The sequence below is a fragment of the Leptodactylus fuscus genome, chromosome 9 (assembly GCF_031893055.1).
Source record: "Leptodactylus fuscus isolate aLepFus1 chromosome 9, aLepFus1.hap2, whole genome shotgun sequence".
Lineage (NCBI taxonomy): Eukaryota > Metazoa > Chordata > Amphibia > Anura > Leptodactylidae > Leptodactylus > Leptodactylus fuscus.
In genome coordinates, this window is record NC_134273.1 from 29,408,824 (window position 1) to 29,425,643 (window position 16,820).

The window sequence follows — 16,820 nt, forward strand, 5'->3', positions numbered from 1 at the left end:
TCATTGGTATTTTTTTTTAGGAACTACCGTATTTTTCGGACTATAAGACGCACCTAGGTTTTAGAGGAGGAAAATAGGGAAAAAAAATTTTGAAGCAAAAACTGGTAAAATATTTAATATATGGGAGTTGTAGTTTTGCAACAGCTGCAAGGCCACATTGACAGGTGACCCTGCAGCTGTACGGGGATGCATAGAGCGTTTTTTTTGCGGGGCCAGCTGTACTTTTTAGTTATACCATTTTGGGGGATATCTATTTAGAAATAGATTTAGAACTTTTATTTATTTCATATTTTTAAAGCTTTTTTTTTTTTTTTTTTTTTTTTTTTTTTTTTTTTTTTTTACTATTTTATTCCCCCCCAGGGGCTTGAACCTGCGGTCACTTGATCGCAAGTCCCATAGACGGCAATACAACTGTATTGCCGTCTATGGGACATTCTGTCTATTAGTATTACGGCTGGTCATAAAGACCAGCCGCAATACTAATATATAGCAGTGACAGACCCGGGAGCCTCATTAGGCTCCCGGCTGTCAACCGAACAGGTCGGCTCCTGCGATATCGCCGCGCAGGAGCCGGCCTGCAACTTTACAGGTACGGGGCCGGTGGGGACCGGCCCCGGGGGAGAAGGGGCCACGGATACTGACCCGGCATCCGCTGTACTAGAGAGGCGGATGCCGGGGAGGGATAGACGCCGGGGCCTGAGACATCGCTACGATCCTCTGCCCTGCATGAAGCCAGCGGCGGGGGCACGGAGGAGCGGAGTAGCATCACTCCTCCCGCTGCTGGCTTCATGCAGGGCAGAGGAGCGCAGCGATGTCTCAGGCCCCGGCACCTGTAATGGCGTCTATCACTTGCCGGCTTCCGCCTCTCTATTACAGCGGATGCCAGGTTCCACCTTCAGACTATAAGACGCACCCTTCTTTTCCCCAAAACTTTTGGGGAAAAAAAGTGCGTCTTATAGTTCGAAAAATACGGTAAAACAATGTTTAAAGGAGCTCTCTTGCCTCCTCTGCCCTCCATGTCCTGGTATTCAGCTCTTTTCAGCACACAGCTGGTCCTTTTTGTAAACTTATCTCTGGATTTACCTACACATAAACACTGATCAAGAAATGTTACTAGCCCTTATCAGGGTGCAAAAACTGAAGGCGGTATGTGGAAACAGGAAGAGAATATAAATGGCCAGGGAGTGGGGACTGAGTCCTCATCCCATCCTGAAAGCAGGTCTGTAACCTAAGTAACCAGCTGTAACTGCCCCATAAGAGAGATTTAGCTGTATCTGACAAACAGAGCAAGATGGATTAGAGCAGTATATTGGCTAAAACAATTCATTTAGCTTAAGCCACAAATCTAGAGTTAGGATTGCCCCTTATCGTTTTCTATAGAATATAACCTTGAGGTGCTTTGAGCAATAAATTCGTTTCTGAATAAAATTTTCAAAATTTACACTTTTTATTTTTTTTTGAGTCATATAGTCTGGTCTTGACGCCTGCTTCACGATAACCACGTTGCATGATGTTCAGAAAACTTTTTATTGCTTGCTATAGGAGACTATGGGGGAGTGTTAAATAACGTCCCACACCATTTGACTGATGAGACAAGAGGTGTACTTCGGTGATACCAAGAAGCAGCTGGAGTCCAATCCAATTTGTAGTTAAAACAGCAAACGAAGGTTTAATTCAAACGAATATATAGGTTACAGTCCAAAAGTTAAAGGTAAAAGAACATAGAATATGCATGACAAATATCAAGTGTCAAAATGAAGAGAGTGAGAGCTGGTATGAAGGTGGAGTTAATGCTCTACCCCATGTTACCAAAGCCTGCTTATAAAGGCTGAGGACGCTTTACCCTCATCCAAGTTTTTTTTCCCCATAAGGAAAAGTGTAGGTACGATCCTTCCATGTACTCCGGATCGTTCCTTGTTTGACCATAGCCCTAAGTTTGGCTACAATGACGTGTTGTTGGTAACGAGACTTCTTCTACCTCCACCCAACATTCCACTAGCCCCTTCATCTGTCAAGGATGACATGCTGGACACAAATGCTACTCCATGACCTTCTCCATGCACACTTTAAGTTCAGCAAATTATGAGATTAAACAGGGAGGATGAAGGCCAAGGCTGTAAAGTTTTTAGGCGAATCTCTATTTTTCCCACAGTCCGATTCAGACTCCTTTCATAAATGCTTGAAAGCCATGGTCAGTCACAAGCAGTAATTAATAAAAAAAAAAAAAAAAATAGGAATATATATATATATATATATATATATATATATATATATATATATATATATATATAATTTTCCTTTGAAAGAAAAAAATACCTCTAATTATACAATATAAATGCTTAACAAAGATTTTTTGATTTTGTGTCTGTTTAATTTTTTTGTTTCTTTCTGACTCTATTTGAAATTGGTCCCAATTCCACAACCAAGATTGTGATGCTACATCCCTTATCAACACCAACATATTTTATGCCAGTCTTGAGGTCACCTGCACCAATGGAGAGCACCCTTACTTCATGATGAGGCACAGCCCTTGAATTGGGCACTGCCTCTTAGCAGCCTTGTGCCTAGGAGCAAATCTATGGTAGCCCTGTGGTATTCTGCTGCATCGCTATGAAAGCTGTACATGTTGATGATCTAATCACAGGCACTTTCTAAAAGTGGTAAGGCTTGTGCAAATACAGCACTTCAATTATATTAGTGGTAAATAGTCATAAATCACAGATTTGATGGCACTTTAAATATTCCCCACCATATCTCTTGCAAAAAGCTTTGCCCTTTCCCCAAAATAGAACAAGTATGGCTGGCTGTATCAGACAGCCTCTCCCAAAACGTATCAAATGTATGCGTGTTAAGGCAGAGGTTAGATGACTCTCCCCTCACCATTGATGTCAGTTAATAAAATGGATTGGCCATGTGGAATTTCTACATCCCGAGTCCAGCATGCATGTTTACGTGGTTATTAATCAATAGTTATTGAAGGTCTATGGGCACTTTATTGTGTTGCCAATGGCATGGCAACTGTGGTAGTTGTCATGTTTTGAAGAGTCCGAGTTCAAAAAATGTATTTTAAGCAAAAGTGGCCAGTGCTAGTTTCAGTAGTGGGTTGTACCCTGATATGCCAGCTTAATGTTCTAATAAATTCAATCGCTATATGAGGTGAGATGTGAGGCAGATGTAGAGATACTCTAAAGGACAAGTGGAATGAACAATCTTAAGTCCTACTAGACGTGTCTAAGGAAAACAGCATAAGGACAGTCAGTTATATCTGAGGGCAAAATTAGGGAGCACTTATAATGGACTAGTCTCTTCCCGCGACTTCGTCTGCCTGTAGTTGGCATCGATGACCCGCCTATATTACAGGAGGAGGAGCCGTCTCGCCGGAAGAAGTATTGAGAGGTAAGTATTTAATATGGGTTAGGAGTTGGGCTGAATAGATAGGGAATGGGTGGGATATTTAGAGAGGCAGGAAGCGGGCATATGGGAGGGAAGTGAGGAAGGAGTGGGGAGAGGGTTAGTGAAACTGAGTTTATATTTGGTATTATACCAAGCTAGCAGATTCTGGTCTGTTATATGACATTAAAACGCAGCAAGATCTGTTTTCTTTAATAGCTACCTTTTTATATTGGTATTCCACTATACTATGAAGCCCATAGCTTGAATTTCATTTAGGTTGTGAGTATTATTAGACTTAGGTTTTGCTGTATATGTAGGACTGAATATTTTCTACTATTTTATCCTTGTCCTAAAATACAAGATAAGTGGTGCACAAAAAAGATGTTCGTTTATTTTTAACCCTTGTGGGTTCTTCGTTTCTTTTCTCATAGGTGTGTACCTGTCCAAGTTTGCAGATTTATTGCAGGCCAATCCTTTAGATGGAGGAACAACTGGGTGTGTTCTAATATTTAAAATAATAAAGGTAATATTTTATCATCTGATATAGAGGAGTTTTAGGGGTTCATATCAACACCTGTCATAGTGTACAAATTATTGAATTATGAAATTACCATTTAGGTTGAAAATGTAACCTGGTTTATATTGCATTTTGTTTTATAGGGTAAAATGAAGCCAGTTTATGATAACTTTAGGAATAGCCAGGAGTCTTTTGGCAATACTATTCTGGATCCAGCACCTAAACATGAGTGTCATGTGTTAAAGAACATAAATGCTGTTACTTCTTTGCTGTCCTACAGGGCATTTGAACGGACTCAGGTAGTGCTTATCTCTGTACATTTTCACTTAAAATCATTAGATGATTTTTTTTTTTTTAATTCTAAGTCTTAATCTTAAATCTAATTATAAAAGAAAGGCATTTTATTCTGCCTTGTTTTCCAGGATTGTTTTGGTTTAGCAAAATAGCTTCAAAACCTGTCACTAAATCTGTGTGAACGATTCCTTAGAAGCAGCACATTTGACTCTTTTCTTGTCCTGTTTTGCTTAGTGTCAATTTCATCTTTTATCTTAGAACCAAATTATATAAATTGTTTATATTTATAATGTAAAATGTTTTTCTTGCCTTTAGTATTATCTTTATGAGTACGGATTTGATGAGATTCTCAAGAGACCTCGACATGTATGTCCATATGCGGTTATGTCATTTGGGTACAAAACGGATCAGAAACCAAGAAGACCATCTTCACCTCTTTCAGGGTTAGTAGCTATATACATTTTTAACTCAAAGATTGATGATAAAACTTTTCATGAAGGCTGTGATCTAATGGACAACATACTTCTGCTTGAAAAACGAGATTTCATGTAAAGACCTGTATGGTATTGATGACATACATCCTGACTTCAAGTGAGTGTTGCCACATGATAGAATACATTTAAAGGACCTTTCACCTCCTCTAACAAGTCCAGTTATTTAGTAATAGCTGCTGCTTCACCGATTCTGGCACAGTTGGAATCTTTTCTTGGACTCTGCGCCATTCCCTAGCAATCATTGTTGTCATTTTTGATGCCTGATATGCTTTTTAGACTCTGTACTATCAGGAGGGCAATGTCAGGTAGGAGGTGATAATTGGTGTGACTCTGAGTTCTGACACTGTCTGCTTCTGATTGGAGCTCTGAATCACGCCCCCTGCCTGACACCGCCCTCCTGACATTACAGAGCTTAAATAGCAAATACCGGCACCAAAACGATCTGCACTTGTTGTTCGGGAACAGTGGGGCTGGAGAAGAAATTTCATTTGAACTGGAATGAGTGGAGTGGTGTCATTAACAGATGCTGAGAATTTGGTGAAGGTGGTGAAAGGTCCACTATAAAGCAAGAAACAAATTGTAGCTCTCTCTTTCAGTGTCGGAAGGGACATGGAAGCCAGCCACGGAAATATTGCAAACATAATAGTATAGCCTTCCATTGACACTTCCCCCAAGGATATGATACCTAAACCTTTTATTATGCATCATTCTCTTAAAAATAACATTATATTTACTACCACATAAAGGATTTTTCCTACGAAAGGTGAAAGAAAATGAGCAGGGGCTCATCTAATCGCTGCCCTGAGTCTAACCAGGATACTTGACTGATGTTTACCGTAGCACCAAGCACTTGTACCACACTTGAACACATTTTAATAAAGTTTGTACATTTCACACTATCCTTATTCCAGTTCATGTCTGATCTTGAGTGTAATCCCATATGATTGTTTATCTACCAATACCACTGTTCGTGAGCAATCAGTGCTGTTAGTTTTGGTTCCTGATAATGCTATTTAGGCTCTGTACTGTTAGAAGGGCGGTGTCAGGCAGAAAAGGGGTGTGGTTCTGATTGCCTCTCCATGGAGCTCTGAAGTCCCGCCGAACTCCCTCGTCCCTCAACCTAACTCCGCCCTTCTGACATTACAGAGCTTAAATAGCACATCAGGCACCAAAACAATCTGCACAAATTGCTCAAGAATGGTGGGGGCTAGAGAGAAAATACCAACTGTGCTGGAATCAGTGAAATGGCAACTATAACACTCTAAACTGTAAGAGCCATTCGTCAATCAGTGAAGGGATGTCTGTGCCAAAGCTAACAATACCGATATCTCTGGCACCCAAGCGCATACTGGCAAAGCTGACAGTGTGCTGAATTCAGCACACAGTCAGCTTCCTAAGGGTAAGTTCACACAGAGTTTTTTTGGCTGCAGATTTTGACACAGAATCCGCCTCAAAATCCGCTGCCAAAACAGTCTCCCTTTGACTTCAGTGGGAGCCGCTCTTCTTTTTTTTTTTTTTTTTTTTTTTTTTTTTTTCTGCTACCTAGTAGTGGAAAAAAGCGACATGACCATTCTTGCTGTAGATTCCGTGGCTGAATCCGCAACGGTGTCTGTGACGCGACACTCCCCTCCCGACTAGACCCATTCATTGAGGCCTAATCCGGAGTGGAATGATGCGACTGGGTGCCAGTGCACTGCATCAGCATCCAGTCGCAGCTAGCCGTTTTTTGGACCGGATTCTGAAGCAGCCTCCGCGTCAAAATCCGGTCCAAAAATCCCCATGTGAACTTGCAGTATATAATACCGCCGGTGTCGGAGGACGTGAAAGGTGTTCTTTTTAAAGAGTAATGTGTAATAAATGCCTTACTGACTGGAGCAATTTTGTCAGTAGGCATTTTTTCTCAATACTTAGTCACCACAATGATCTTGATACAGAAATCTTATTTCCATCAGAATTGCTCCTTAGCTAGTTATATGCTGTTGTAGGGACTGGTATTGTCATATTGAAGATACCTTTTTGTGTTAAAGTTCAGTGTTGTTGCCAAGAAAAATCAACCTTTTAATCCGTATTCAAAATAGCTGACGGTGCAAGTAGGTTGTGGCCGTTCTTGCCAGGGCACCCGTAAAAATTGACATGGCTACACCGTGAGAGCACTGAGCCACTCATTTGCATATAGATTAACAGATCCCTTTTTAAAAAATTTTTTTTTTTTTTTAATTTTTTTTTTTAACAGCAAGCTTGCACTTTGCCACTAACTCTTCCTACAAAAGCATATAAGTGTTGGCAGCGGCGGCGGGTTACCTTTAAAGAGATCCTTCACCTCTCCTGACACGTTTGTTCCCTCTCCTGAAAAAGAATAAATAGGCAACTGGGTGTTACCAACTCCGTCAGGTGGTTGTTGCTCAAATTATCAGCACTGATTTACCTTAAAGAGGACCTTTTATGGCCTGTGTTTTTCTATACCGCTAGAAAGCTGTCAGTGCGCTGAATTCAGCACTCTTGTCGACTTTCCTGTTATGTTCCCCGATGCAAGAGATATTGGTGCCCTTACTGATATCTCTTCACCGTCAGAAGGGCGTTCTTGACAGTCTAGCTGGCTGAAAGGAACACCTCTCCTGACAGTACTGTCCATAGCTCTTTACTGTCAGAGGGGTCGTTCCTTACCCTTGTCTGAGGACATAAAAGGTCCTCTTTAAGTTCTTTACAGGTTATAGAATTGGAAAATGGAGGGGGACTCTTATTTTGGTTCCATTTTCCATGCAAAAATCTTCTTTCTGTCTAACACATGCCATTGAACATAGACATTTTACACGAGGTTTGAATTCTTTGCATATTTTTGTAGACTGTTTGCATAAGCAGTCTGCCTCAGTAAGCATCTTGTATCGCAGAGTTCATTATACAATTCAATTTGTGATGAATATCCCTATTGCGTGAAAGTTGTCCAAAAGTATAAACCACTATGTGCAGATTTTACATTGTTTATAGCGTTAACACGGATCACTTACTGCTCTGCTAATCTATTCCTGCACATCAGGGGACAGAAGCAATGCTGTTAACCCTACTAGTACTAGCCGCTTGTCATCATCAGGGACCGCAAAATAAATGCGATATTACACATGGAAATCATCTAATCTGTGCTGTACACAATTAGTTACTGAAATGACGGCTACACTTTAAGAGGCAGGGCAGATAAACTAGTGAGGGAAATGCGCCAAAAATAGTACAGGCTTTCCACCTTATTTTCTGTGTTTTCTAACTATTTCTGTAGCTTATTGAGAAATCAAAAAACGGGTGCAAACATAATATGCACTGACGTGTGATTAAAAAAAAAAAAAAAAAAGCAACATTTCAGCACTTTTTTTTTTTTTTTTTTTTTTTGGCAGACACTAAGGCTAGGTTGGGACTCCCTGAATGAAAACCTAATCTGCATAAAAAGCAGTTACCTTAAGAAACCCACGGACTTAGACTATAATGGGGTACGTGTGGTTTTTGCCTGAAATGGGTGAAAAATGCAGAGGGAAAAACGCTACTTGCAGCACTTTTCTCTCTGCACTTTTCATGCGGAGAGGGGAACGGAATCCCTGAACGTAGTGGAAACTCTTGTGTGAACCCAGTGTAAGCCAACTCATAAGTGGTGTAAAGTTCTCTAAACGTTCTCCAGGTTTTTCGCACCATGCTAGACTTTCAAAAAATCTGGCACAGTTTAAGATTTTCTAGTTTTTGTACACACTTTCTCAAACTTAGTTTATCTGCCCTCTTATCTTGTCACACAAACCCAAAACAAGATACAAATATGTTGTACGTTGGGCTCAACCTGTAGTTGAAAATGCAATAGCAATTTTTAATGTTTTTTTTTTTTTTCTTTTTTTTTCTTTTTTTTTCAGGCCAGTGAACGTCAGTGTTGATCATTATAATGGTATGTATAAGCCTTGAAATTAATAATTAAGATATATCTGTTCCCATCCCTGGAATTTTATTATATGCTGCCTATATGCTATAGATGCCATCACCAGCAGAGAGGCAGCAGGTGTTAAGGGTATGTTACCAGTTTGGAATCTGAGGCAATTTCATAGTTTGCCCCATATTCTTTAGTAGATGGTTTTCTTACAAGGATATTCCCACTTACTCCATAAAAGTCTGATAGATGTGGGTCCTACTTTTGTAGCACCTACACATATGTAGAGGACCGCCCGGGGAAGCAGCCAAATGCCACTGAATCAAAGGGGTTTTCTCACAGAATACCCTTCTCCTGATTTGTGGGGTCGGGGATAACAAGGACCTGCAGCTTACTATATCTGCTCCATGTGAATGCAGTATTAGAGGGTATGTTTGGCCACCACTCAATTCACTTCTGTGCGAGAAGGTCATCCTGACAGTTTCATAGAAATGAATTGAGCAGTGACTACACATGCACTCCATCCACATTTAAGGGTCCTCTTTCTCATCATTGACTTGGGGGTCCCAGTGTTCGGACCTCCAGCCATCACTCGTCATCTCCTATCCTCTACATGTTTTTTTTGGATGGTCCATTGAAACATGTTTAATATGTATATTATTATGGTAATTATCTTACAATAACTATTAATAAATACTTCTATTTATTTTATAGACCGTAGCAGTTTTATTTTATGGAGGGGGCAGCTCTTAAGTAAAGGAAAACTTCTCTGCCTTGCTTCTCTGAAATCTACAAGTGGTCCTTTTTTTCCATATAACCTGTGAGTTCCCTAATTTTATTTTTTTGCCAAAACTAGATAATGCTTACTTTGCATGAGCTATGAATTTAATGCATTGTGTTCCTTAGGCCTGATAAGATTGACTTGGACCTTGTCATGCGACTGGAGCAGATTAAAAAGAGAATTCCACCCTTGCTGTTCTATAAAGAAACACATAGCAGGTGTAAGGAAGGTAAGCTTCAAGCTAGTGTAACTTTTAGCCCTTGTTGACATCTTCTTTTGTATTCCGTCCGGCGAGAGTCCACATGGAGACCCCCGACCGGAATACAAACACAATTGTAAGTGCTGTGCTGTAAAAGCACACGGACCCCATAGAGTATAATGCCATGCGCTGTCCGCACGTATCATGCAGACAGGAAAGTAGATGGTGAACTACTTTCGTATCCGCACGATGCCTGCGGAGATCAGGTGGTAAGCACTCGGACTCCATTATAGTCTATAGGGTCCGTGTGCTTTTACTGCACCAGCACTTGCATTTGGTATTCTGGTTGGAGGGAGGGGGGGACTTCCCCGGACAGAATCCAAACGCAGATGTGAACAAACCCTAAGAACCTCCCACGCTCGTATACAAGACTTCTCCCGAGTTGCACCACTTCTCTGGAATGCTCTACCCCGGGCAATCAGATTAACTACCAAGTTCTACAGTTTCAAACGCAAACTAAAGACGCATCTTTTCAGACAGGCGTATCACAATGTCTAACGTAAACCCTTAACCCTCCTCTGTCCCCGCCCCCACATTTCCCCACATGATATGATGTCATCTCATGCTAACTTCATAGGTCCAAGCTCCATCCACATGTTAAAGGACACGACTGTCGATGGCTCATAAAGTCTTATGTTTATGTAATGACAGTCACCTCTATTACAAAAGGGTCTGACCTCTGCATAAGCAATGCCGCCCCTGCTACCTCTTGTGTCACCCCCTCTACCTCATAGATTGTAAGCTCTTGCGAGCAGGGCCCTCAGTCCCATTGTGTGAAATTACTTTCTTTGTAATGTATCTTTCTGTCTGTATTTGAACCCTACAAATTGTACAGCGCTGCGGAATATGTTGGCGCTATATAAATAAAATTTATTATTATTATTATTATATTAAGAATGTGTTTATGGTGAACTTTTTTTTTTCATCTGTCTTTACTTTCATTTTCAGTTTTGAAGGGTGGAATTTATAGCCGACTCTATGAAGTAACCAACAAGACCAAGACAGGAAAAGAATTGCAGGGTTTATTACATAAATTGGAGAAAGAAAAACTGGTAAGATTTCCTTGATTTTGTGCTATATTAATAAAAAGGTTTATAGTTTTGTTTTTGTTTTGTTTTTTTTCATTAACCCCTTAGACTTCAATTTTGCTAAACAAGTTGTAATTTTGATGGAATTGTTAATGTTGTATGTATTCAAAAACACATATTTTTTACTTTATTTTTACGATGTTTACTGTATGATGTAAAAGACATAACTTCATTCTGTGGGTTAGTGATGCTCAATTTATAACTTTAACAGTAAAAAAGTCCAATTTTTTTTTTGTGCATCACAGTTTTTTGAAGTTATCACATTTTATTAGGGTTATTTTTTGTAAAACAGCTGATACTCGCTCAGCTCCTGGGATATGTGATTTTCTGCGCACCTAAAGAACTTTTATTGTGTAGTATAATTTGGGGAAAACGGCAAATTTTCTTCCTATCCTGAAAATGATTTTTTTTTTTCCAGTGCTCTTCTAGGTTATTCATGATAATGTGATACATAAATGCATCTAAACAATCTGAATTCATTGAGCATTTCTCTTCCCTGTAGGCATTAGTTAAGCTACTCGCTGATGGAGGTTTCTTGCTGTTCTATTTCCCGACTCCCCTAACCTCTTCCTATGGTAAGTGTATCTTATTTTATCTGTAGGACATTGAAGAACTATTCCAGTCAAAAGCAATTTATCACCTGTCCACTGAGTAGATGATAAATGCTACTGTATCTCAATTTAGTCCTAATGCTGAGACTCCCACCAATCGATCACTAGAAAACACAGGTACTGCTCCCCTAATTGCAGAGTCATGGCTTATAGGACTTTGAAAGAAAGGGCAGCTGAGCATGTTCCCGACTGCGTTCAGAGTCTAAGCTACTCAAAGAATCAGCCAAATGAATAGGTAGATGAATGCTTTTGGGTTGATTTAGCCTGATTAAAAAAAACTTCTAAAAATACAGTTTATAATGGTGTTCTAACATTTCAGGTGCTCAAAGCATGAAGTCCTACCCGCTGCATGCACTCTTTATTTATCCACAGTCCAGAGAAACTCTACTGCCTGGTAAGTGTGAAAAAATATTATGTACATTGTTTTATTGTTGAATGTATTGCTGTACTTCATAGACATCAAATTTGCTTCCCGTTAATGATCTATACCTACATGTATTAGACTTCAGCATCTTTATTACATTCCGAATGTTTCATTAGTATGCCTGGGAGATTGTAGAGACTTGGTACTCTTGGACTGGGAAAAAGCTGAGACCCCCTAGTTATATAGGTAGCTGTTCCTGCTCTTCTGGGGATCCATGAGGGTCTTTGTAGAGGTGAGTGTTTCTCTATAATATCCTCTTTGAGGTTGTGGTTGATATGTTGCCTGTATTTGTTTCGGGACTAGGTAAGTATGACTGTAGCATTTTTGCAGCTGTCTTCCAACTTGTAAAGTTATGGAAGACCCCTTTAAAATGATAGCCTATTAGATGATCAGCGTGGGTTGCTAGAAGTAGGACCTTAGGGTAGACCATCAATTGTAAAGTCCTGGAAAACCTCTCTTAAAGAGAACCTTTCATGTCCTCAGAGATGGGTGGTATTATATACCGTTAGAAAGCCCTGAATTCAGCACACACTGAGCTTTGCCGGTATAAGCGGGGGTTCTAACGATATTGGTGCCATTAATTTAACAACTGATATCCCTCCACTGTCAGAAGGGCAGTGCTTTCTCTGAGGACATGAAAGATGTTCTTTAAGTACTAAAGAAGCACATAGCTATATTTATTTTCCAGAAAACATCTTTTCTGGAAACCTTTTCTGTGTGAGTGTGTGTATATGTGTCTGTGTGATAGATATATATCTATATATATTGTGTTTTGTTTTTTTCACAGCATCCTATTTTAAAGCTCCATCGTTCCCCTTGCAAGACAGCCAAGAAATAATACCTGAACTGCCGACTTTTATTTCTGCGTTGCACTATGCTGTTTTGAAGAGTCAGACAGACACCTCTGATAACTTCAACATTGTTGTGGAGAAACATGTGCGCCTGTATTTAAAGCAGCGAGCCGACGGGTCTCATTCACACAAAGAATTTGTTCTAAGAACTTACGAGCAAAGGTTGGATTCGAAAAAAACCTTATTTGTTGCTCCTAAAGATAAAACTCAAATACACCCATCTTTAAATAGCTATATCCATGGGTCAGAGGCATATACTTTGCCTTTAAAAAGAGCACAAGAACTGATTGTGGAGAATCGAAAGGTTCAGCAATTCAGCCCAGTATCAGATTATGAACCTCTTGAGGATGATCGTGACCTGACTACAAACACAAAGAGAGAAGTTGTCCATGATGGACTGGCGGAACACGGAAATTACGATCAGGACAGATTAAAGGGCCTGATTAACCTCATTTACATGAAAAAGAACGCATCCAGTAATACAGAAACCAACACCGCTTCATCCAGTGGACCCAAAGTGAGCGAAAACAGCCCAGAAACAGAATGGAAACATGAAAACTTCCTTTGTAGCAGTAAGTCATGATTATTTTGACTTCAGTAGTATTATGCTTGTGTGTTGAATTTGTTACGGTCTGACGTGGTTAACCCAGTTGTTCTTCAGGGATCTTTCTCAGTGAAAGATAATTTTAAGCAAAGTATTTTTTTTTTCCTTTACTTGGATCTTAAATTTTGCAGCATGGCCAGAGAAGATTCCGTTCATATGCAGGTTCCCTTGTGTGCAAACTCTGACCGTTTTCACTTTATGAACAGTGGAAGAGACAGCATAGCATTAGACTCGTCTTTGGCAGTGCCAGCTCTGCTGTAGAGTTCACATCGCATTAAAGAGGACCTTTCATCAGATCGGGCACAGGCAGTTCTATATACTGCTGGAAAGCTGACAGTGCGCTGAATTGCACTATCGGCTTTCCCGATCTGTGCCCGGTGTAAAGCGCTATTGGTCCCGGTACCGTAGGGCTTTACAGTCAGAAGGGCATTTCTGACACTTAGCCAGGGACGCCCTTCTGCCCAGCAGCGCCTATCGCACTGTACTGTGTGAGCGGGGAGGAACTCTCCCCCCCCCCCCCCCCCCCCTCCCGCTCCTGATAATACTCGTCTATGGACGAGCTGTGTGAGCAGAGGGAGGGGGTGTTCCTCCCCGCTCCACAGTGCAGCGCGATAGGCGCTGCTGGGCAGAAGGGCGTCCCTGGCTAAGTGTCAGAAACGCCCTTCTGACACTTAAGCGCTACGGTACTGGAACCGATAGCACTTTACACCGGGCACAGATCGGGAAAGCCGACAGTGCGCTGAATTCAGCGCACTATCGGCTTTCCAGCAGTATATAAAACTGCCTGTGTCCGATCTGATGAAAGGTCCTCTTTAACTCTTTTATGATACACTGCACTCCATTCACTGCTATGGGGCTGCAGATACTGTTATCTCCAGTCCAAATCCCCATAGAAGTTAATGGAGCACCACTCATGCAAGGGTACTGGCAGTCCATTCATCAGGAAGGTTTAGGGGGACTCTAGGTCTCCCATTCTCATGATCACTGGAGAATGTAGTGTTTGGGTCCCCTTAGCAATCTGACACTTATCCTCTATCCAGTGGTAAGGAGATCTGTGTCTTTAATGGCACAACCCCTTTAATGCGGTACTCACATAAAGAATCTGAAAGGTTTCATTTGAAGGAAACCTGTCACATATATAATTGTGTTTAGTCTGCAGGCCACATGTTATAGAGCAGATTCGTATATAACTTTGTGGGACAATATTATAAGGAAATACTAGGCTTTTACAGTATATTCAGATATACTACTATAACGGATGAAATGAAGTGAATTGGTTCAGGTGTAAACTGTAGTAATAGTATTAATAAAAGCGAAGGTGCCCAGGCTGAGTTCTTTTAGGGCAATTCCAGAGGGTAACTTAAAGGGGCGCTCTATCACTGGGAAAAGTCATTTTTAACTAAACACATCCTTGCATAGCCTTGAGAAATGCTATTTCACACCTATCTTTAGTATGTAAATTGCCTCAGTGGTTTCTGAATAAGTCCGTTTTTATTCATATACTAATGAGCTTCCAGCCATCACAGGACGTTCCCAGCAGCACTCGTCTCTCCTATTATCTCCTATGTGTGTGTGCGCGAACAGGAAGCTGAGTCATCATCATCATCAGCCTCCCATAGGAAACAATAGGAGAGGAGTGCACGATGTATCGTGCACCAATCTAATTAGCATATGAATAGAGATGAGCGAGTACTGTTCAGACCAGCCGATCCGAACAGCACGCTCGCATAGAAATGAATGGACGTAGCCGGCACGCGGGGGGTTAAGCGGCTGGCCGACGTCAAAGCGGAAGTACCAGGTGCGTCCATTCATTTCTATGGAGCGTGCTCTTCGGATCGGCTGATCGGAACAGTACTCGCTCATCTCTACATATGAATAAAAACGGACTTAGCACTGAGGCAATCTACATACTAAAGGTAGGTGTGGATTAGCCCTTCTAAAGGCAATGTAAAGATGTGATTAGTTAAAAATGACTTTTCCCAGTGATAGAGCCCCTTTAAGTGTTCTTAGGATTATATAGTGTTCATATTGGGGACAATTTGATCATGTACAGATTTAATTATCCATTTCCAGACTGCCCATAGACTTTATACTCCCAGGTGGTACGGACCCATTCATTTTATTGGGCCCATACACTTGGACCACAAGTGTAGATCATTCAAAGTCTGTTTGCACGGATGACACCCTGACATGTTTTGCAGGCAGTACTATTTATTTTACCTGTATGCTAGTGGCCATTAAATTGAAAACCTCTTATTTACTGGCATAGTAGAAATGAGATACTCATAACTGCATTTAACCCTTTCCTGACATCTGCCATAATAGTGCGACGGATGTCAGGTGTTTTAATTGTGAAGGCCACCCAGGAGTTGGGTATCATAGAGCAGACACCATGCGCCTCCACCGATCATGGGCATTAACCCTTTTGGTGCCTTGATCAAAGCTGACCGAGGCGCTGGTTTCCCGGCGGTGCATGGGCGCCGCCATTTTGCTGGTGATCACTGGCACCTGGTGCAAACTCCAGGGCCGACGTCACATTGGCTTGACAGCTGGGAGCCTTGTAAAGGCTTTCTGGCCTGTCTGCAGTGACTTTCTTTTGCAGGTTACTCTATGCAGCCTGCAATTAATGGTACGATCATCAAGAAAAATTTGAACTGCAAACATTAAGACCTCATATGACTCTGAGAGCGGAGAAATAAAAAAGAAAGTTCTGCTGTTTGCAAGGGGAGGAGGTGTGGGTCAAAAATGAAAATCAAAAAATGCCGTCGGAGGGAAGGAGTTAAAAAAGACCTTTCGTATCCTCATGAAAGCCATGCTGCAGATCTTTGCTGTTTTTCAGTGACACGGGCTTATGTACCTATCTGCTGCTATTCCATAATTTGCTGAGGTCATGTAAGACAAATACATCTTCCTAGTTCTGGAGTATTGCTTTACATATCAACGTGAGAAGAATTTTGCTTGCAGGTTTCCCGCTGTCCATTGTCTGGCAATCTTCTGTACATGTACTTTTGCTCTGCTGGTCTTTAATAAGTGTAAAACCTAATAATGTTTTTTTTTTTTCTTATAGGTGAGGATGCAGTGGATTCATCGCATTCTGTTTCCACTTTAATATCTGCCCTTGGTGGACAAGATACAGATCTAAGACAGGAGAACACAGACATGGAAACAGATAATGCAGAGCCTGAGAATTGTAATGAACAGTTTGGAGACTCTTCAGAAGCGAGTATAATTAATTCCATTAACAATCTGTTTCCTGATCAAAAACAAACTACTCACGAGGAGGTGGATAAAATGGCATTTTCATTGGCATCGGACTGTGTTGCTGATAATTCTACACATTATGAGCAAAACACTTATGTACAAGAACAAAGCATGGATCATGTGCCGCCACCACCGGTTACAGCATCACCTATAGAGGATGATTTTACGGAAAAGGAGGTCGTGGATGAGGAATTACTGGCCCCTGAGGAAATTATCCAAGTAATTACATACATTTCTATTAATGGCTTCCAGTTAGGAAATTTTCTAGTCTATCATCAGGAAACTCCATATCAAACAAGTCAGTGTAGGGAAGGACCCTCATCCCTTTAGGTAACCCAACAGATAAAC

At 41.0% G+C, this 16,820-nt stretch overlaps 1 protein-coding gene across 2 annotated transcripts in view; it reads left to right on the forward strand.

The window, feature by feature from the left end:
- The window catches only part of TASOR (transcription activation suppressor), a 37,611-nt gene that overhangs the window by 7,140 nt on the left and 13,651 nt on the right, over positions 1-16,820 (forward strand). For both annotated transcript variants that reach the window (XM_075287886.1, XM_075287887.1), the window contains exons 5-15: positions 3,825-3,916; positions 4,054-4,209; positions 4,520-4,647; positions 8,583-8,614; positions 9,308-9,413; positions 9,500-9,603; positions 10,582-10,685; positions 11,224-11,296; positions 11,652-11,726; positions 12,544-13,179; positions 16,279-16,691. In XM_075287886.1, coding sequence (XP_075143987.1) covers positions 3,825-3,916; positions 4,054-4,209; positions 4,520-4,647; positions 8,583-8,614; positions 9,308-9,413; positions 9,500-9,603; positions 10,582-10,685; positions 11,224-11,296; positions 11,652-11,726; positions 12,544-13,179; positions 16,279-16,691 — 1,919 coding nt within the window. The remainder of the gene's footprint in view (positions 1-3,824; positions 3,917-4,053; positions 4,210-4,519; positions 4,648-8,582; positions 8,615-9,307; positions 9,414-9,499; positions 9,604-10,581; positions 10,686-11,223; positions 11,297-11,651; positions 11,727-12,543; positions 13,180-16,278; positions 16,692-16,820) is intronic.